This window comes from Fukomys damarensis, unplaced genomic scaffold (genome assembly GCF_012274545.1).
Source record: "Fukomys damarensis isolate Sample0158 unplaced genomic scaffold, DMR_v1.0_HiC HiC_scaffold_11, whole genome shotgun sequence".
Taxonomy (NCBI): Eukaryota; Metazoa; Chordata; class Mammalia; order Rodentia; family Bathyergidae; genus Fukomys; species Fukomys damarensis.
Window position 1 is genome coordinate 6,100,344 of NW_022900923.1, and position 22,689 is coordinate 6,123,032.

At 44.9% G+C, this 22,689-nt stretch overlaps 2 protein-coding genes across 2 annotated transcripts in view; one reads left to right on the forward strand and one right to left on the reverse strand.

Annotated features, from left to right (window-relative positions):
- The window catches only part of Ush2a (usherin), a 678,059-nt gene extending 659,032 nt beyond the window's left edge, over positions 1-19,027 (forward strand). Inside the window, exons 72-73 of the mRNA XM_033762039.1 lie at positions 2,638-2,764; positions 18,959-19,027. Coding sequence (XP_033617930.1) covers positions 2,638-2,727 — 90 coding nt within the window. The 3' untranslated portion in view covers positions 2,728-2,764; positions 18,959-19,027. The remainder of the gene's footprint in view (positions 1-2,637; positions 2,765-18,958) is intronic.
- The window catches only part of Kctd3 (potassium channel tetramerization domain containing 3), a 31,669-nt gene continuing 13,085 nt past the window's right edge, over positions 4,106-22,689 (reverse strand). Inside the window, exons 11-17 of the mRNA XM_010642516.2 lie at positions 18,990-19,077; positions 18,752-18,868; positions 16,723-16,893; positions 12,831-12,986; positions 10,209-10,305; positions 8,446-8,769; positions 4,106-7,727 (exon numbers count right to left, since the gene is read on the reverse strand). Coding sequence (XP_010640818.2) covers positions 7,166-7,727; positions 8,446-8,769; positions 10,209-10,305; positions 12,831-12,986; positions 16,723-16,893; positions 18,752-18,868; positions 18,990-19,077 — 1,515 coding nt within the window. The 3' untranslated portion in view covers positions 4,106-7,165. The remainder of the gene's footprint in view (positions 7,728-8,445; positions 8,770-10,208; positions 10,306-12,830; positions 12,987-16,722; positions 16,894-18,751; positions 18,869-18,989; positions 19,078-22,689) is intronic.

The window sequence follows — 22,689 nt, forward strand, 5'->3', positions numbered from 1 at the left end:
TAGGCTGATACAAAAAAATAACCCTGAAGAGGAATTATGAAATATATCTCCCAAGTTAGATGTCTGAGATGCCAAGCTCTTGTTCTCTAAAAATCAAAGATTGAATTCTAGGAACAGTGCAGATTAAGAGTAGGGAGATATTTATTGATAGGACAACTCCTGAGAGGCAGCAGGGGACCCGAGGGGGTAGCCAGGGACCATACTTTACAAGGGAGTTTTATAGAACAAAACCCATGTGGGTACAATGTTGGCTACAGCCATGATCAACCAATAAGGTTACAAGTCTATTCACCTAGGTAACAGTGATCCAATTGGGAAACAAGTCACATAACCAGTGTGGATGGAAAGAACATAGACTTCTAGGAAATGATGGGTCCAGAGGTCCCTGGTCACCCATCAGGGTGGCTGATATCTATCTAGACTTCATTAGGTCCAGTGTTAGTCCTCTGAGGAAGTGTGCAGGTCTGATCTTTGTCTTGATCTCATCTTTATCTTGAGGCCCGACCTTCAACAAATGTGTCTCCAGCCACAGTTGTGATATGATTCACCCCTGTCCTAACTCTCTCATCCTGTCTGCCTGCCTATATTTCTACCTAACTCAGCTATCTATAATAAGGTCACAAAACAAGTCTTAACTAATTCAAAAGAATTAAAGTCACATCATCTTATCTTTTCTGATTACCAGGGAAAGAAACCAGAAATTAGGTAATCCATTTAAAAATGGGCAGATGATCTGAAGACACTTCTCGGAGAAATCCTAATGGCCAATAAACATATTAAATGTTTAATATCCTTACCTATAAGGGAAATGCTAATCAAAACCACAATGAGATACATCTAACCTAGTTAGAATGGCTGTTATGTAAAAATAACAGGTGCTGAAAAGGATTGGAGGAACTATCAGTACAGCCACCATGGGAAACAATATGGAATTCCCCAAGAAAAAGTACTAAACATGTATTTATGATCAAGCTATCCCATTCCTGAGTGATCATGTTCGCTACTGAAGAGATATGTGTATATATACTTGTGTAATGCAGCACTGATCACAAGAGCTAAGACACAGAATCAGCCTAGATGCCTGCCAATTGATAGACGGATGAATAAAATGTGGTACATATACACAGTGGAGGGTTATTTACCATAAAGAATCAAATCCTATCATTTGCAGCACAAATGGTTATAACCGTAGGACATTATGTTAAGTTAAATAAGCCAGACACAGAAAGACAAGTATTGCAGGTTTTCTATGTAGAAACTTAAAAAATTTTTTTAAAAAGACGACAGAGCCTGGGAGTAAGTCCTCTGATGATACTGGCCTTTTTAGCCCTCAATCTGCCTTCAGCAGCCTCTTCTGTTCAGTATTTAAGTGGTAGAGCAATGGCCTACCATCTGCAAGGTCCTGGGTTCAACTCCCAGAACCAAAACAAAATAGTTTCCTGTTGGTGCTGTAACAAAAATTACCACATAATCTATGGCTTAACACAACGCAAATTTATTATTTCACCATTCTGAAAGGCAGCAGTTCAAAATGCATTTCACTGGCTGGAATCGAGGTGTAAGCAGGGTTGCTGTTCCTTTCCCCGTCTTCCATGGGCCTCCTGGTTTCATGGCTCATGATCTCTTCCCTCATCTTTCACGAGTTCATCCAGTGGTACAAACCATGGCCTCTTGCAAAGGCGGTCTTCCACTGTGTAGCATGCGTGACAAGCCTCCGTGGGGCCGTGATGACTCAAATCCTGGCACTGGTTTGCCAACCATCACGTTCCATGACAGGACCTGCCTGTTGTCTGCTGGGTTGTCATTCCATTGGCGCAGTTAGATAGTAAACGACCAGCTAGGAACTGGCTCCGTGTTTGTCCTGTGGCAGGACGACTCATCCCCATTTCTCCCAGCTCTCTGCTTCTGCTCATGGGCTCTTCACCTTTCTCTCCTAAGCTCTCGCTTGTCTTGTGGTGAAGAGTTGATCCTGCTTTTTGTTACAGCTACTCGATTCCATTATTCCATTTCATATCTCAAGTTTTTAAATGGCAGGGATAATTATATTAAGTTGACATGAATGATTATTAATGGATTATGTTAAACATGCAAAATGGCGGCTCTGACATGTGCCACCAAATACACTGAAGGCTCAGATGAGTTACTCTAGGTCACTCACGGCTGGTATTCTCATCTTTATAGAAGGAATCTAGGCTTAGGGAGATTAGGAACTTACCCAAGAACACACAGCTTGGAAGGTAGAAATCATAGCAGAAATCACACCGCTTTGTGTCAGGTAGAAATCATGAAAACCTCTGGCTACACAGCTTCCCCGTGGAATAATGGCACCATGGTGCCCCCTTTGCTTGGCTTTGATTGTAGTAGGAATGGGCAGTGTGCAAAGGAATTCAATGAGGAGTTTTGAAGGTCTCGATACACAACAAAGTAATGTTATAAAGCAGTAGTAACGTCACTGACCCTACTCCAGAATACAAGACACACGAGTAGGAAGAGGTACACCAGCTTGCATTTGGCTCGCTTGCTCGCTGAATTAAATTTTTAAATTATCCAACTGAGCACCACGTCTTCAGTAAGTACTGAGCACTGTCTGTGCTGAGAAGCAAGACTGTAACCAATAGGGCCTGGCCTGTTTTTCAGTTTGTGCACGAAGAGGACTTGATGAATGTGATCAAGGGTTTCAGCTCAGTGAGCAAGGAGCACACCACGTTCACCGACACCCACCTGTGAAGGACGGAACGTGTGGGCTGCACCCCACGAGCCCCAGGTGACCACGCACCATCAATGCTGAAAGACCACTGCAAGGCCTGTTTTAAAATTGTTCCTCTCTAGTAGAGACCTAGAAGTGTTTTGTTTTCCCAGTTGTCAGAAAGGAGGGATCACGTCCATGGGGAAACACACGCGTGGCTGTTTATTTTGTGGGAGACAGAGCACCTCATTTCCACCCGGCTCTGGCAGTTAAATGAATAGTGGCAAGTTCACGATGGCCCATAGTCTTCCCAACGGGAAGTTACCGCTTTCAAACCCACAGCGTGATTCTCCTGAGATGTCGCTGCTGCTCCTGTCCCACTATTTCTGACAGGGTTGACATAATCCTGTAAGAAACACTGATTGCAACAATCACAGCAGCGACGTGAATCCCAACTTCAGGCCACGAGGAAGCAGAGAAAAACGCTGCACTGTGGATAAACACGTGGCTAAAAGTTCTATTTTAATTACAATTTTAGTGACAGCCTTCTGACAGAACACGTAACCAGGATGTTTCCGTTTCTGCAATTATGGATGGCTCAGAAACCTCATAAGTAAACCTTTAGTTCATACATTTTATACAGAAAACTTGAACCAGTATTTTTTTGTTTCTGGTACCAGGGATCGAACTCGGGTCCTTGCGCTTGTGAGGCAGGTGGCACAACCACCAAGCTAAATCCCTGGCCCCTAGCTCTGCAAGTTAGGAGACTGTTTTCTCGCCAAGTTTTATACTTTCTGGAATGGAAACATGGGGTCAGCCGGTTTACTGGTTTTTATTCCCTTCTGCCAACCGGTCAAGTGGCTGTTTAAATGAGCCCTAACCCAGGCAGTGTGGGAGCCCCGTGTGAGCGGTCCAGGGTACCTAACCGGAAGTAGCCTTTTCCAGCAACCCTGGTCTCTCCCAGGGGTCTATGCTTCTGACAGTATGACTTGCTGGTCCATAGGTGAATTTAGAAGACAGAGCTCAATGTCATTCCTGGAAAATCACATACTTTATCTCAGTGTTTTGTTTTGTTTTGTTTTTCAGCTTTGAGTTTATTGGTACATTTTAGGGATACAGTACAGTTACATTCATTGTTGGGATCTTGTACCTCTACATGACAAGTCTTGATTCTCATTTTTCCCCTTGTCCCTGCCCTCCCTTCACCCCCTCCTCCCCTCCCCATCTACAAACACTTTATTTCCATCTTTTCATTATCTCACATTTTTTTCTTTTCCCTTATTACCCTTCCCCTACCCGTCCCACCTTCCCTACACCTTTAGCTCCTTTGTTCCCATTTCTAAATGTCAGAATGTATCATTAATTATTCACACCAGAGAAACTATTCAGTATTTACACGTGTGACTTATTTATTTCACTTAGGACTATATCTTCAATATATCTCAGTGTATTTTTAAAAGTGTAGTTATAAAACTTTAAAAGAACACAGAGATGAGAGAACAATCTTAAATCATTCTCCACTTAATGACCCAATTAAACCCTGTTATGAATTCGGTTACCTGAGTCACATGTTGACTCCACAGCTCAGGGTAGACAGACGCCTGCATGGCTTCTCCCAGAACACTGCCCTCTGCAACACAGCTAGTCTTACTCAAATTTATTCCAGGGAAGAACCCCAAGATTGTCCTACTTTTCTAATGGGTGCTGTGGACAGAGACTGTTACACAAAATACCCATCCCCGAGATTCTGATCCAGTTAGTCTGGAGCCGGGCAAGGCCTCTGTACACTTTGGAACTTCCTGGCATTCCTAGTGTCCAGCACCTGCGATGTAAAGCACCTCCAAGGGCCCATGCCCAGGGGCAACATGCTGGGCACAAGCACTATTTCCTGGACACCCACTTGTCTCTTACAGAACAAGGGATAAGCAGTTCTCCGGGTACTCTTAAATCCATTCTTTCTCAATCTCCTGACTCCTCCTATCCCCTGTATAGACCACACACTCTGCTCAATCTAAAAACCACCATGTCTTGTTAACTGTCTGCCAGCAAAGTACAGTCATGTTTTTACAAGGTCTCCTGAGCACTGCATCTTTGTATATGATCTAGTGTAATTTCCACTAGTGGAGAACTTCACATGAAACCTGTTACAGTACCTTACGCTGACATAAAACCTGTGAGCATCCACATAAAAATAACTCACCCAAGGGCCCGGGGATTTAGTTCACTGGTTCCGCTGCCTGCCTTGCATGCACCAGGTCCTGAGTTCGATCCCAGGTACTCACCCCGCCAAAAAGTAATTCAACCTCTAAAGGCCAGATGAAATAAGTCAGTAATAAAGAGCTTGTGTCATGAATAGCCGCTGATTTCCAGGGCATGACTATCATGTACATCAACCTAAACATGGTTTGCTTAATATTTAAATGTGAATCAAGTTTAATATATTTATGAAAAAAACTGATAATCCTGAGTTACACATAGATAAAGGCTTTTAAGGAATAATAAATGATAAAGCCATGTAGAGAAAATAAGATGTTCTTGATACCATCTAATCAACGAATGTTAGAATCGACTGTGATATTTCTTTCAAACTCTGAGTCCCAAACACAAGATACAAACTGAGCAAGACTGGAGTGGGCTTCAGCAACTGTGTCCGACCTCGGGTGAGAGTGATTCATCAGCCTGGATGAAAACGCCAGGGACAAAACCACAGGCTCTCCACATGGGAAGGTACGGCTTCAGAATGCTGGCGCACTGGCTGGCTAAACTTTATCCCATCTGGGTGTCGGTGAGCTCATCCGGGAAATGAGGACAGTATTATCTGTTCAACTGCTCTGCTACATGGTACTCTGAAACTAGTGCAAAATCAACTGAAAAACTTTTTGTCGTGAGAATAATTGTTTTCACTTCTCTTCAGTCATACCAAGTACATAAATGCATTGTGATTTTTCTTCTACTCACAAACTTAAGGATGGAAGTAAAAGGAAAAGTACTAGGCATGTGGGAATAATCCACTCAAGTTTACAAGTTCCAGACTAGACTCAGATCCATGCGGTAACACCAAGCTTCATTCTCCTTTGTGAGAGAGAGAACAGAGATTTTATTTGAAGTAGAAGGCAACACATCGTAACATTCTATACAATTCTATACAAAGGTGCCTATGTAACAGCCTTGCCTGTTTTTGGGTAGTCTTTTAGTCACAGTAAATATGAGACAAGTGTCATACAGTAAAATGTTAGTGACTTGAAATTTTGGTTGACACTTTTCTCTCTGGTGATGTTGGAGATGTAACTTAAGACTTGCAATATATTAAATTCCTATTTCTAATTATAGGAAATAAAAGGGTGAACACACACATGTAGGCCCATTTCAAATAGAGTAGCTACTCAAATGACCAGACGCACTGTCTTAATCACTTTTATTTGATTAAGCTGATAAATAAATACAAGAGAATTATTTTTGTGAAACCACTGGCAATATAGTAAACTTTAAATTTATTTCAACTTCACTCATTTATATTTTTTTGAATGGAAATATATACATTATTCAGCAATAAATGCATGATGGTTTAAATTTACACTTTCCTTGCTGAAACTTGAAATTCATTCCAATTAAATGGAAAAAAAATGTACAAAAAATTTTTTGCTTACAATTCAAAATACATTCAAAATAACATCTTGACACCAGCAAAAGCCTCTAACCAAAACTCCACAACTATACTTCCCTAAGTGTATTAAGATGGCCACATTTCATTATCTTGATTATTAACACTGAAAAAAATACGGTGACTGACTACAACTGGGAGAGTTCTCCTAACTGGGAGAGTTCTCCTTCTGGGTGCTCGAAGCGCTGCCCCGATGATTACTTTTTATGTCATCTTCAGACGGACGATCGCTCCAATCTGAGATACCGTTCACATGGACTTCACTGGAGACATCACACAAGCTGAGACTGAAGAACTGCAACACTAAAAGTGACCCTAAAAGTCTCACTACACAGAGGAGTCTGGTGTTTAACACCAGTAGTGTTTGAGTTACATGATTATTTTATCACAAACATAGCACCTCGTCAAGTATCTGCTAAACACACTGCCACCTCGAGGGCTGGGAGACCGAGGATTACGTGACTCGCAGTGGTAACACTGCAACAAGACAAGTGTCCTGCAGGACCACGACAGGCGTGCAGGCCACGGGTCCCCACCCTGCCGAGCCAGCCTGAGCCAGCCGGAGCACAGCCTGCGACAGCAGCCAAATGGGAAAACGAGCTCCGCTTTACAAGAGACCTGGTTAAATGTGCTTGGTAAGGCTAAAGAATTTCCAAAATGTCAAGAGATATGATTACTGTAGTTCCTTATACCAGGCAACTGTTAGACATTAACTGTCTAATTTTATCTCATAGAGTCTTAGTGTAAAAACAAATGTATGAACTCCAGGAAAACTTAATTTTCATCTAATTTAACAAACCACCGTTCATGTTGAAGTCTCACAAGCTGTAATCCTGACCTGAAGAATCGCTCTTTTTGTGCCGAGGAGATGGTGTGGTCTTGGTGGGGGACGGGGAGGCAGTGCCGGGGGAGTCGGTCCCTCCGTCAGAGGTGCTCGGGGACGAGGCCAGGTGAGGGACTTTCTTCCTTCCGAGGAACCCGCCCCCGTCAAACCCGCCTCTCTTCTTCAGCTCTGTTTTACTTTCACTCTCATCTTCTGAGGACCGTTTCTTGGCTTCTGAAAACCCCTCAGCTGCTTTATGCACCTCCAGACCCCCCTCCAGATCCCTCACACCTTTGCTCTCCATCCCAGGAGACTTCCTCTCCGACCCGCTCCACTCTCCCATCGCCCCCTTCACCTCCGCCTGAATGGGACCCAGGTTGCCATTTTCTGGGACGGCTCTTTCTACGCTTCTGCTGAAGTTGACAGTCTGAAAGTCCCTGTAACTGTGGAAGCTCTCGGTCCTCCTCGCCCTTGCTAACAAAGGACTCTCCCTGTAAGGCCGCACAGACCCGTAGGTTGCTGCTTCGTGGATGGTCTCGTGGTACTGAAGCTGAAGGCTGAAACAGTTTTTAAAAATGACAGTTCAGGTTTTACTTGGTGGTTTCTCAGGAGTATATCTCATTAATGAAACTACCCATAAAAACACATCACATGCGTAACGTGATTTCCTTACACAAAAAACTGTACTTCTCAAGTCCTCTATATTCGGTGCGTACAGTAACACATATTCAACCTAAGTTTCAGAGTAGCTGAAAAGATGCCAAAAACCCTCTTTAGAAAAACCAGAAGGGGTCAATATCATTCCGATTTGTTTCTTCCTGTTTTGAAATTTGTTGTCAGTATCACAGAAAGGCACATTGTCTCAGTGTACTGAAGTTCAGGACGCTCACCTGTACGAGGAGACGCAGCGACATAATCACTGCTGATTAAAAGCGTCCTGAGGCCACAAGGACTCCACCTGCCCCCAACGCGGCGTGACTGACTGACCTGACCTTTTCAGTGAACCCTCTGTGGCACACTGGGCATTCAGATTAGAAGTAACTCACCAAATAAGTTAAAGGCAAAATGGGGTTTGGGATGTAGATGTCAGGAAAAGGGGCAAAATAGCTTTTCTATGGAAAGAAACAGATACAAATTTCTTAAGATTTAAAACTCTTGCGTATCAATATAAAGTATGAATTACAAATATACTTTGAAAAATGTAACTTTTGGAACTACGTACGCAGATCTCCCCAAAGCAGTGGTTTAACTTCTGCCGGCCAGCCCGGAACCCACCTGGAACTGGACTCCCGCAGGCGGCTGTGCTGCAGCACGGAGGTGGCGGGGCTGATGCTGGGCGTGGCACAGCGCGACGTGCTCAGGTCGCACTGGTCCAGCAGCGTGAGCAGCTCCTCCTCCGTCGGGCCGCCCGCGTCCTTGTCCTCGCTCTTGCTCACCATGTCCATGGCCGTGGTCAGGTCCCACATCTGGATGCTGCCGTTGCTGTGGCCGGTGAACAGGTAGCGCCGCGGCCGTGAGCCCATCCGGCTGGAGCCCTCGCACTCGCGCACGGTGAAGGAGGATATGGTGGTGCAGTCCACGGCCTGGATCTCACAGATCCTGAAACGGAGAGAGCAAGGCGGAAAATCACTGATTTCCCGTCCCGCTGCAGCCCGACGCGCAACTGAAGCAGACCCGAGGGGCTCAAGCGCAGGCAGCAGGAACAAAATCCAAATTCAGTGACTCTCCATCCGGAGAAAAGGTTCTTATACAGCGACGCATTAACTAACTGAAATAAATCAAGTAGCGGAGGTTAGAAAACCAGGAAGGGCCTGGATGAGTTCTTTAAAAGGAGCTGCCGTGAAAAGAGGCAGGAAAAATGCAGAGTACACAAATCAGGCTGGAAGACAGCCTGGAAGTCCTTAAAACTGAGGTACACATAAAAACTATGAAGCTGAGGAAAAAACATGGCTCTGCGGAGACGGCCTACACTATTCGGACTCTCCTCCCTACAATAAAACCCACCTCACTTCTCTGATCAGAGCCTGACCTGCCTAAACACTCGGCTCGGGTTCACCGTAGCTTCATAAAGACCGATTTTGCATTCACTTCTATAGGTTAACTTCTATTTATAACTATAGTTTTCCCTCAGGAGTCAGAAACTTAAAAATGCTAAGATTGTTTTCACCATGTAGAAACTAGCTGGTTACAATATACTGCCACTCTCCAACTAACAGACAGGGAAATTAAAATTGTACATGGATGTGAGACCCTACATGGTTAGATGATGTTACGAGACCAATTTTAATGAACACTGAGCAGCTTCTCTGAGAGTAACACCAAACACTAAATCACAGTACTTTAGAACACTTTGTAACAATTTGGTCTCTGACTCTATTACAAGCTCCTAATACATTTTCTTCCAACATAAACAAATAAAGCGAGCTACCAAAAAGATGGTTTAGGTACATAAAACTCATTTTCTACAGTTAATTTACTGAGCTAATAAATATGTGCAATAAACTTTGACAGGAAGGAAGTCTTGTGGAAAAAGACAACTTCCTTCAGTATTAAAGCAGATAGAAGGGGGAAATGGCAAAAAATATGAAACGTGGGTAGTGAATTGTAAGCGGTGTCAAGATTATGCAAATTGTAACTTAATGAGCAAGATTTAACTGTTTCATCGTTTCTCTTCTTAAAGGGGACACTGACGCTAAGAAAATCTGTAGTATGTGTTATTTGAGATATACTTAAATTCTAGGTTCCCCTCCCCGCACCGGGAAGGAACCGTTTTTATGAAAAAATTGATAAATGGCTATGTTTGGACACAAAACGCTCACTGTGTCCTTGTCCTAGTGTAACCCTAGTTGTCCCTAACCAGGCAAAGCAGCAGCAGAAAGGTTACACCCTAGAGAAGATGGAATGAGGCTCACGCCGAGCTCACGGGCAGACCTCTGTCACTGTGTTTCTACTCGCCCTCCCTCATGGGAGCAGCAAACTGCACAGCTTTGTAAGATCAAGCAGTTCAGAGCATAATCATCGGCACAGTGGGGCATCACCTCTTCCCGGTCGACGAGAGCCGCACGAACAGCTTGTTGGTGATGGGAACCACCTTCTGAATAAACACCTGCTGGTCATCGCGCTCTCCAAAAGGCCCTTGGTCAGAAAGGAAAAAAACCACCAAATAAGTTAATTGTAACAGCTTGTTTCGCTAGATAAGACCAACATCAGTACCACTCCTTCTGCAGCTGTAGATGTCTCCCCGAACGCGTCACAATCACATGCGACATGAGGGTCAGAGCACTTGTACTCGTGTTAAAAAAATGCAAGAAATCTACCATGTTTCCAAATTAAACTCATTCACTGAGGCCGTGGAAGCTGAGGCAGGATTTGCATCGGGCTCCAGGCTAACAGTACTAGAAAGAGACCCGGCAACAGATTCACTGTCTCTGAGAATGAGCTTAGATTTTCTTGTACTGAAAAGGGGGGCTGAGGTATGGGTCAGCAGTATGCCTAAAGCCTGAGTTTTGAGCTCTAGCACCAGGAAGGAGAGAAATAAACTAAGTCCTCCTCGGATGCATTTCTGAAAGCCAGCAGCAATTTAAATAACACTGAAAGTACAAAGTGCAACTTTATTAATTAGAATTAATCAGAAGCCTCCATTAACCACACTTGTTCCTTTGATCTTTTACTGAGGATAAATATTAAAAGTAACTCCATATAGGGTAGTTGGTAAACCAAAACCGAAAAATCTCAACCAATATCCAAAGAACAAGTACAGTATGAAATTTCCTACAGGTTGAGTATTCCTGAGCCACTGCCTGGGCTTGGAAGTGTTCCCAAAAGATGGGCTTGGTTTTGGAAATCTGCATGTATGAGGAAGCACCTTGGAGACGGGACCCAAGTTAAACACAATTTATGTTTCACATACACCTCCTGTGCACAGATGGAAGGTAATTCTATCAATATTTTTAATCACTGTGCATATACAATTTCACCATATAGAATTTTCACTTCTTGTTGGGGCTGGAAAGTTTGGGATGCTGGAATGTTTCAGATTCAGACTTGTGGACTACGGATGCTCGACCTGTACTGAGTTACATCTTGCAAAGTTTTCAATCTGAAGAAGAACGATTCCATTATTTTCACTTTACTGTGCAGGTAAATGGTCTATTTTAGAAAGATTCTGTATAACACCATAAAAAGCATTTACATGCAAAAACTAAAAACATCTGGGCCGGGGATTTAGCTCAGCGGTTTGGTGGCCTGCCTTGCAAGTCCAAGGACCCGAGTTCAATCCCGGTTCCAAAACAAAAAAAACAAAAACACTAAAAACATCAAATTTCACTGTCTTTCATCATGCTCATTAGCTAAGGTATCAACTTGTTTATAAAAATCATGATACATGATATACAATTTCTCGACAATATATCCCAACTTACATGAATCACAAATAATAGACAATGGTACCTTTGTTATTCATTAGCAAACACACTACACTATGTGCCATGGTATTTTTACATTTTAATCATCGTAATAACCACAGAAGAAGGCACTACTATGACCTCCAATTTACAGATGAGAAAAACTAAGGCACCAAGAGACTGTTTGCCAGAGGTGTCACAGGTTCTAGTGATGGGACCGGAACCCAGATGAACTCACTGCGCCCGGTCCCTGGCCTTCATCACACACTACGGGACAACCTGCTCCACTACTGAGGTGGACGACAGTCCTGGTCCAATAGCCTATGAACAGTGCTGGGCCCGTGGTGATGAATCAACAGTCTATGGAAATGGGTCTTCTCTCCCCTTGCACTTGGTACCTGGCTGGATTATACAACAGCTCAGTGGTCCAGCCCTATCTCAGCTCGTGTTAAGTACGCCCTGGGTTCAACCTCCAGAACCACAAAAGAATGAAAGTCCAAAACCAATCCAACTTGATACTGACGTGAAATGTACCTATGACCTAATGCTTCACACTTTACCAGCTCAGCTACCCACATCCCCCAGCTGTTTTTCTCCACTCTCCCTCTTACCCTCCGGTCAGCTCTATGGTTTCTGCTTGGAAAGGTACCTTAGTGAACCAAGAGGCCCTACAGAACTACTACACGAATACTGACATACACTGTACGCACGGCTTTCGTTTCCAACGGAGCCCCGGAGAAAATGCTCCATCCCCAAGACAACTGCATGTGTGTGTGATGCCCGTGTCTGCGTGTACAGCACACAGAGACAGACCGAACTCACCTCTGTCCACCACTGCTGAAACCCTGTACCGGTGAACGTAGGTCCATCCCTTCGGCGTGGGCATTACGATGCCATCAAAACGCCTGACCACAGAAGCACCAGCCCTTCGCTAGCTTCAATTTTATTTTCAGGAGATTATTAGTAAAAGACGACACTACGTTTCCAGTATGAACAGTTACCGTGGCTTTAGTTATAAACACAAGGGCACATTCGGAGGAGACATTATTTAAACTCTCACAAATTGAAGACTCTGCTTCTGTAACTTTTTAAACACTAAGAAATGCTTCCATAATTCTGTGAATTCACAGAAACTATTCGGAAGCCCTACATTCTGTCTTGAATGAGTTTCAAAATTAAAAAGACTTCTACTGCCACTGATGCACTTCTCTGGAACTGCTCACACGCGATCCAACATCCCCCGCTGCTCTCACCCACCTATGTCATTCCCAGAGGAGTAGCTCCCGTGGCTCTCCGTCTCTTCCAGAGACAGGATCTTGAAGGACGCCAACGGCGTGGAGCCCGGCTGAGTGGAGATCATCCCCCGGAACCGCGTGACCGTCCACGTGCGGACGTGATTGTTGTCTGCACAGACTGGGCAGAAAAGGGTAACAGATTACAAGGGCACCTCCAAAACCACCTTCATTCTCCCCTGTGACCTACGTTAAATGTGTAGGACCTATTAAGTGGCAAAGGACACGTTTATCTTAAAATTACACTTTGTACATTGCTAATAAAAGTGAGGGGACTGAAGACAGTTTATCTACATAAACAAATCTATGAGACCCTTATAAAAATAGTCTGTGAGGTATAAATGCAGACACAGTTTAAAAAATGTGTAAGAGAACAGATGTTACATGTTACCCAGTACTGTGGCTAAACTCTACAGTGATTAGTAGTCGCCTGGTTTATTTTGCCAGTCACTGAAACTGTTTCCGCTTACGTTGCTCAAACAAGTTCAGGCTGACCAACTCCTGAACAGCTACTGTGGCAGTGACGGAAGTGACTGGTCAGTCACGTGCTTGTAGGAGGCGGCTGTTCACTGCTCTCGCACCCACATCGAGGGGCATTGAAGCGATGTTACCCAGCTGTGGCTAAACTCTACAGTGATTAGTAGTCGCCTGGTTTATTTTGCCAGTCACTGAAACTGTTTCTGCTTACGTTGCTCAAACAAGTTCAGGCTGACCAACTCCTGAACAGCTACTGTGGCAGTGACAGAAGTGACTCTGGTCAGTCACGTGCTTGTAGGAGGCGGCTGTTCACTGCTCTCGCACCCACATCGAGGGGCATTGAAGCGTGACGAGTGCGTACATTAAGTAACATGACCCAACTTTATCCTTTAACAGAAATGCGATTTCATGGTTATAGAATGAGCTATCTCCTAACCCATTTCCATTTTTTTATCCGAATATGTACTCTTTAAAAAATTAAACACCAAAAACGTTATCACTAATTCAAGAACCATATTTTTTGGCATACCTTAATTTAAAAAGCTAATTTGTCATTTATGACATTTCAGAAAATCTGTTATTATCCCCCATTAAGTTTATTGGTGCATTTACAAAATCTGTTACTGCGAACAATGGGCCATGAATTCACCAGTAAAGGCTAACATGATATCCAAAACCTCTTCTAGGCACACAAAGCATTTGCTATAGGTAACATATCAATTACGTCGATTACACATTTTAAACCAAATTCTGGAAGAATTTTAATTTTGGAAAAAAGCAACATGTATACCTGTTTTACTCTTATGTAATAAAATTCTCAGTTCTCAGAATATCAGTTTTCTAATAAAAGTGACACATTTGGTTTCAGGATTTAAGTCACAGGAAATAATTTCCTGATTTCAATATTAAGTTAAGATCCACAAAAATAAACGATTCTGGCTAATTTGTGTACCTATAACAACTTTCAGTATAGGTATTATGCAAAAGTTTTGATGTCAAGCATTAGAACACACTAGAGAAAAGAATGTGACTGTATTTATGCTGATGTCCACTAGGTGGCAGAACACCGTAACTGTGGGTAAAGCCCTCCAGATTTTTGGCTAAACTGGACATTATTTATTTTCTCTTTTTGAGATGAGGTCTCACCACATAGTCCAGCAGCCCTTGAATCTATGCCCAGATTCACAGGGCTAGGGGGACAAGCACATACTGCCATGCCCAGCTAAACCGTGCTCTTACTTTCATAATGTATTTAAACTTCAAATCTATGTGTTAAAATACAAATTTTACTAATTTCTTTGGCATCACTTCCTGTAACAGCATTATAGGCACAAAAATAATAGCAGTTACTACTATCTCTATGCATTGTCATTTAATATATGTGCTGCCGAAGCAAGCACGGTACTGTCATTTAAACAACTCTACCAAACAGTCCACACCCTCACAGATCAGACCGCCTCACGTCATACGTTTATTTGGCATTTTTTATGTGCCAGGAACTATGCTAAGAGCCAAGACCAAGGGAGAAAGAAGTGCCTGCAGGCGTACAACTTACATGCCGTAAGAGGGAGACAGAAAACAAACATGTTGAGAAACCCATAAGCAAGGGCAAAGACTATGAGGACAGACAGACAGACAGACAGACATTACTGCTGGGCGGAAGTGGAGCGAGTTCAGATCGATGGCCGACGAGAACGTATTCCTGAACAACAAGAAGGCAACCAAGCAAGAGTCTCCAAGTGAAAACTGCAAGGAGGAGCGACAGGTGCAAAGGTCCTAAGGCATTTGTAAGAAACGGAAAACCAATAGGTCATGAGCAAGAGAAAAGCAGGTGGAAGGTTCGCAAGAGCTGGAAGGTAAACAAGATCTAGAACAAAGAATGACACAGAAACTGCCACTATTTTAAGTACAGTGGAAGCCATGGGAATCAGGTCTGCACTGCATTTCTACGAGACACTGCTGGTTCATGCGTGGAACATGGGCGGGCGAGGGCCACACAAGGGTTGGGAAGCTGCTGTGCTGACCTAAGGGGACGATCGGAGCTACTGGGCCGCCAACAGCCCCAGGGATGAGGTTTGGGGTGCGTGTTACACACGGCAAGGCCAGCAGGACTTACACGTGCATGAAGGACGAAGGGAAGAGTCAAGGGTCCTTCCTAGATGCTCAGCCTCAATCCGTGAGGAGACGGCAACACACTCAACCAGGAGAGCTCTTGAGTCATCAATGATAGAAAGTTCTGTGTCCAAGTTCAATGACAGATTGCTACTGACCATAGGCAGAGATGGGCACAAGATATACAAGTTTGCAACTCTCTGCATGGTCAAGGCAGAAGCTGAAAGGTCACTGGCACACAGAGGATAAGCACTGTTCACGTTGCTAGGGAAAGTACAGATTGCCCAGCAAAGCTCTGGGGTAACTTAGCAACCACCTTGCCAAAGAGGAGATCGAGCCGCACAGTGAGAAGGCTGCAGAGTTGGGCAGGCGATTACCAGGCGAGTTTCCTCATGGAAGTGTAAAGAAGAGTTTGTTGGAAGCACAGTTAGACCCCCAAAATTATACGGCCAATAAAAACACACCATTCATTCATCCATGAGCAAACTATTTCCCATCTACTTGGTGTTCAATTAAGACCGAGGACAAGGACAGATGGATTGGTAATCACCTTTTAGGCAGTCTTCATAAAAGAAATGCAGTATGTGAATGTGAGGTTTATAAAAATGTCAAATTGGGCAAGAACCGCTCTACAGAACAGTTAAGTGCAAGGAGTAAGGCTCCTCTAAGACGAGCTCTACTGGTACACTGTGTTTTCAAAATCATTATCAACAGTGAAGTTCTTCAGTGGGCCGGAAAGTACTACTCATTAAACTATAAACTCACTATGCAAATTTATAAGAATCTTATTAACATCTAAAATCTCATATGTTTATACAATTACAAGGAACTGCAATCCCAAGTGCTGTCTTCAGAAAATCCTCCATATTCTAATTTGAAGTTTTATAAGATGATCAAGTATCAAAGTATCTAGATCAGTAACGCTAGCATTAACCCCTATAATATCAAATTTATATAAAAATCTGAACTTAGAAAATGTCTTAAAAACTTCTCCTAGAGTTGTGATAAATACCTTGAAATAAAAACCCATAAACACGAGGAAGTAAGACAGGACACCTCCTAAATTTACACACACACTATTAGCCAGGCCGTCAGAGACGTCCCCGAAAGAGGAGCGCAGCGGCCCTTCGGTTACTCAACTTCCTGCCGTTTCTTTCTGTGTCTTTTTCTCACAGGCAGCACCACTCACAACTGTGTGTGCGGGGAACAGGTCATGAAGTGGGAGGGACAGGGCCGCCTCCCTCACCACACCCGCGGCGTCTCGTTACCTGACACCAGGTGCTTCTCCGACAGCATGATTTTCGTCACGGGGCTCCGGTGAACCGTGAAGGTCTGGAAGAGCTGCGGCCCGGACCCGACCGTCTCCGGGTGCTGCACGATCACGCGCACCGCTCCCGAGCTCGTACCGTAAGCGATCTCGATCCAGTTCCCGCTGACACCTGCGGAGGCAAAGTGCACAGGCGGAAGTCCGGGAACGACAGACAGCTGCTGCTGCACAGCTGTCCTGCGACAGAAAGGGCGGAGCCGATCAGCGCCGGGGACAGGGTCCGCTCAGCAGGTGACTGAAGAGGTCTCTGGCCATCTTACAACGATGACCCCTTTCCCGACCTCTTCCTAACTCTCCAAGACGAACTGCTCCCTCCTCCCTCGTCCACGCAGTGGGTTCTGATCCTGTGCTGATTTCCACGTCTGTACTTCCAGTCCTCACCGACAGGTTAACGTCTTTTCATGTCAGCTCAGAGCTCCTGAGGCACAGCAGGCACGCACATGTGTCTACAGGATTCATAAATGCTCCCGTGAACAGCGTCACTGAGACAGCGGAGAAGCTACCGCGCTGCCACACAGAGCTGCGCGTCTAGAATGACCACCTCATGTCCTCCTGCTCCAGCACGGAATCGTCACTGGCCGATCGCGTGTCGGGCACCGCTCTGGACAGGGACTACAGCCCGGGACGCTGCCGTGTCGCACGCCCACCACCCCTCCACTTCTGACCGTGCCAGGTGCGGCTGCGGCCTTTTATCTAAGCAAGTTTTCAGACCCAATCACACATGAGCTCAGTGACCTGGATTTCCCAAACCCGCTCAGAGAACCCGCTAGCTTTACGAGCTGTCCTTTCCGCTTCATCTGAAAACACATAAATCAAAGGAAAAAGAGCACCCACCATGGAAAACCCTTCCTGACTCCACTTCTGGGCTGTAACCGTCTTCCTGCCACCACAAAGAAGTGTTTTGGTTTATAAATCCTGACCAGGAGAAAGTAAACGCCAAAACGCATACTGCACGCTCCCCCTTCCAGCAAACCCTCCCTGAAGGAACAGCCAATGCTGTGAACTTCGCAGGCCACGCCGTCCCTGTCACAACCTCGCCGGTGACTGTCGCATGACGGCCGGAAACCACACGCGAAGCCGTGACAAAGAACGGCAGGCTGGGCGGTAACCACGGCTCGTCAACCTGGCCGAGTTTAAATTTCAATCCAACGCATCTGCACACAGCAAAGTACCTCTTTCATACTAAAGATTGTTATTTCCTTTAACAGTGTCAATAAAATAATAATGGCCAAGTAACAGAGCCGAAGCTATCATTTCACAGTATTTCCTTACATTCTTTTCATCACTGGAAGTTTTAAGTTTCCCAATTTGTCTTTAAACTGTAAGGTTTAAATTTTCTTAACACTTCATAGCAGTAGTCTGTTAATTTTACTGCGATGGCCTCTAAAAGGCAAGGGAAGCTGTATACACTGAATTTCTAAACAAAATGTCCTTTTCTTCAACTTAAATTTCCAATTACCACGGGGATTGGGAATACAGCTAGCTCAGTGGTACAGCTCTCACCTGGCAGCCACGAGGGCCTAGATCCAATTCCCAGCACCTCAAAGACAGAAAGAAGGAGAAATTCCTAAGGAAGTAAGCTTATTTGCCAATCCAGAGTAAGTCATAAGTTTAATTTTTGGTTAAAAAAAGTTGCTAATTTCAAAGTTAAATATGCATGTTTTTTCTAATTTCAGTTATTCTAACGCAGTTCAACACATTTAAGACAGGGCTGTAGTTCCCAGGTGAACAGAGACAGCTCAGAAAGGGAAAGCTCCAATTTCCCACCTGAAATTATGCTGCTTGTGTCTCGCTACAGTGTACAACAAACTGAGTATTTCAGATTAATGGAGATGAGATCCTTAGTCCTGCAGTTCTCGGAAAGGAGGGGATTCGCTTTACCCTGCTGCACAGCAAACTAACAGGTCAAAGTACTGTGTGAAAAGAGCGGGTGCGCGGAGAGCTGTCATGACAGCTGGTCGGGCACTGACTTGTTTTGGGCGTGAGGTAAACACTCAGGGCTGTGATGGCATCATTTGAAGGGTCGTGATAGAGTTCCGTTACCAGGAGATCATTGTCCTTCATTCGCAGAGGAAATTTCTGCATATCTGAGAGATAAAAATGTTTCCGCAGGATTAAAATAAACAATACCTCTATCTTAAAACCAAAAAAGTTAATTTTTTGGTTTTCACTTTTAGAACCGGCACCCTTGAGTACGTGAGCACTTACCGATGTAATATATGGACCCGTTGGTGCAGCCCAGGAGCAGGAAGGAGCCGGCAGTGTCGCAGCTGGTTATGGGCACGACATCCTGGACCTGCGGCAGTGACATCAGGAGGCGTCAGAGGGCCTATTCTATGTCCTCATAAGTCCGACTCCCAACACCCTGCCTTCGCACGACCCAGAAAATGAGCCTTCTCTGGATGTTGAGCGCTCTCTAGAGCTGCTGATCGTTACCCTAAATGCTTGTCACAAGATTCGTCTCCGTCTCTCCACATCACTGCTCCCGAGGAGCTTTCTCCTGCTGCTGCTCGTGATCACGAGGCTGGAGCCGCAGGACTCAGGAGACCCAGCGCGAACACATCCCGTCCTCCCTTCTGTCCCTCCAGAGACAAACACCAACCGCCCAGAGCTACACGGAGCTCGTGCACAGACAGCGTGATCCACAGCATGGTTAATCCTTTCACGACTCGTTGTGACTTGTTTGAAAAAGTAGTGTTTTCTATTTTCATTCTCCTTACTAAAACCTTTGTCTGTTTTCTAGCATGCATGTTTGTTTTTCCAATACTGGAATAAGAGTTTCTTTCAAACAAATAAATCTAGTTCACAAACTTATAACAACTCCCACTTTATGTGCTAAGAGAAAAAGCAAAAGACACGAGTTCTGCCACCAAAACAAAACAAAACACAAAATGCGAAGCATCACAGATGACATATGAAATACGAGAAACAGTCTTACGTACAGAAGTCAGAGATCTCCAGTACTTTCAAATGTAAAATGATCGTGGAACTTTTTATCATGTTTAGTTTCAGATGAAGACTAAAGCCCAAACATGACGTGTCCTCTTTGTGCGGCAGTACTAAGACAGGCAGGCAAGGGGCAGGGCTGTGGGATCCCTCAGGGCCTGAGGACTTGAGAGAGACAGAAAAGGCAGGCGGACGTCCTCTCAGGTGTTAAGACGGAATGCGCCATACAATCAGGGAGCAGGGCGGTCCTCTCAAAACCGCTAAAGAGCAAAGGTCACGGCAAGGTTCTGAGAAGTGGGGCTTGGTTCAGTTCGAGTACGGCCCTAAAACTCGCATGTGACGGAGGGGGGGCTCTGGGGAGGTGCGTGGATCGCAGACCACTGGGGCTGGTGGGAGGGTGCAGCTCCCTGCCACACTCCTCCTTGGTCCTCTGCAGGGCCCCCAGGGGCCCAGGTGGCGAGGCTTTGCAACCCCAGGCCCAAGGCCCTGCTGTTTCTGCCCTGGAGCCTCGGAGCATGGACCGCAGCTTTTACAAACCCCCTGCGCAAAAACCTTGCCTACTTTAAATTGTGGGGAGGCAAGGACAATGGAACAAGGAAAGTGACTAAGACATCAACTAAGTAGAGAAAGGAGAAGTAAACGTCTGACCAAACAAAATAAAAACCCCACAGAATCCAAGTCCACTCGAATTTACCACAAAACCCCTAAAATGTAGACATGACCACTCCGTCTAAGGCCACGACACAGAGGACCCTGGTTTCTCTGGGTGGCCTCGCGAGCTGTCCCTGCCCAGAAGCCCAGCACTGCGCCTGGACCCCAGGGCAGGCGGGATGCTGAGCATCTCTGGAGAATCCGGAAGGCGGCCACACACCACTGCCAGTGTCCTACCCAACGGTCCCAGCTGTGGAGCTACAGCACTACCATCTTCACAGCAGGAAGAGGCGGACAGAGCGCCGAGCCAAGAGCCCCTCTGCCTCTGTGCCCAGCTTTCCATGCGACCCTCGTCCAGGGAAACCACCGCGATGGTTCGTTCCCTGGATGGTGAGCACTCGGCGGCAGAGCCTTCTGAATTCTTTGACTGCAACCCTGCCTGTGTTCTGCTTTCCTTCTACACCCATCCCTTAGCGTAGGGAGGAGAGAGAAAGGAGGCGCGTAGGGCTGGAGGAGAGGCAAGTGCTGAGTTCTCTCCTACCACGAGCCGGGCAGCCTCCGTACAGGGCGGGGGATGCAGCCCTTTTGTGCTTTTTCTTTAGAGACAGGGACTCACTAAGTCAGTTGTCCAAGCTGGGCTAACGTGCAATCCCCCTGCCTCAGCTTCCCAGTCTTTTAGCTGTATTTCTATTTAACTCATGGAGAGTTTGCTCTTCGTCTTAATTTTTGATGACCTTTTAATTTCTAGTATTTCCTTTTCCTCCATTTCCAAATTGGTCTTATTCCATCCTGACAGTTTATTTCTTTCTCAATAACTTTGGAAATCAGAGTTCCTTTCTCTTACTTCAAATCTGTCCAGTTTTGAAGATCTAAATACTTTTATCTTTTATGCTTGATAACTTTCCTCATTTGCTTTTATGTCTGAGAAAATTTGGGGAAAGTCAGCTCATTTTCAGTCAAAATTACTTCCTCTGTGGAAGTCTGACTGCCGCTCTCGTGAAAGTGCTGGATTCAGTTTCACGCCTGCATCTAGGAACGTCAACAGTCACAGAGGAGTTCCTTCAAACTGGACTTTCCACACCGTTCACACATTTGTAGTGATCCTAACTTGAATATTTTGGTTTCAGTTTCTCACAGGTGTTTTTATCTGAAACACTGCTCCACATTCCCAGATGCCACTTTTAATTATTTTTTTTAGAAAAAGCAGCTTCATTTCTGTAACTTGATGGCATTCACTGCTTCCCTTCCTTTTCTGACCATTTAACATTTGAACCACCACATAATTTTTTAAATTCCTCGCATACACACACAAATCCGTATGATTAGAACACCAAGCAGTACGCACTGACTACCGGCATCATGGATTGGTACACGCACGTAAGGCATCTCTACTTCTGTTTGCTCTTCTTCCCTTCATCCCTCCCTTCCCCTCCCCTCCACACTCCTTCCAGCTCTTGGTCCCCTTTCCATCTGAGAAAGCTCTATCTGCATAATTTCTTCCCTTCCCCTTTCCCTCCTCGCCCTCCATCTCGTTCCCCCATTCAGTTGAACAAGATCTCCCTACTCCGTATTTATCTCTATTTTGTTCTCACTCTCCCCCAAATACACCTACACAAACACATACATATAAAATTTCAGTTTCTCAAATAAAACAAACCACCCAATGTCTAAGCTCACGTGACTCATTTCACTTAATATCATGGCTAATTTTTCCCTATTCTGTAGGCTCCTGTTCCTCACTCTGCTAGTTGTTCCCTTTGCTGTACAGACCGTTTTAATTTGATATAAAATTTGTTGATTCTCGATATTTCTTGTGCCACTGAGGTTCTATACTTGCCCATGTCTATGTATTCTGTAGTTTTACCTATTTTATCCTCCAGCAGGCTAAGTGCTTCTGTTTTAACACACAGACAGTTGATCCATTTTGATTTTAGTGAGTACATGGCGAGCGATACGGCTCTACACTCAGCCTTCAGATGTGCACAGCCAGCTTTCCCAGCAAGATTATTAAAGAGGCTGCCTTTCCTCCAGAGTAGGTGTGAAGATCAAACAGCTCAATGCCCCCAGGGTTGTTTCTCCTTCCTCTATTCTGTTCCGATGATCCACATGCCTATTTTGTCCAACTTTCTTGTTCCAAGACAGTCTGATAAAGACTTCCCCGTCTCATAGCCAGGCGTGGTGGTGCACGCCTGTAATCCCAGCACTCGGGAGGCTGAGGCAGGAGGACTGCTGTGAGTTCGAGACCAGCCTGGGCTACATAGTGAGTTCCAGGTCAGTCTCAACTACATAGTGAGACCCTGCCTCAAAAAAC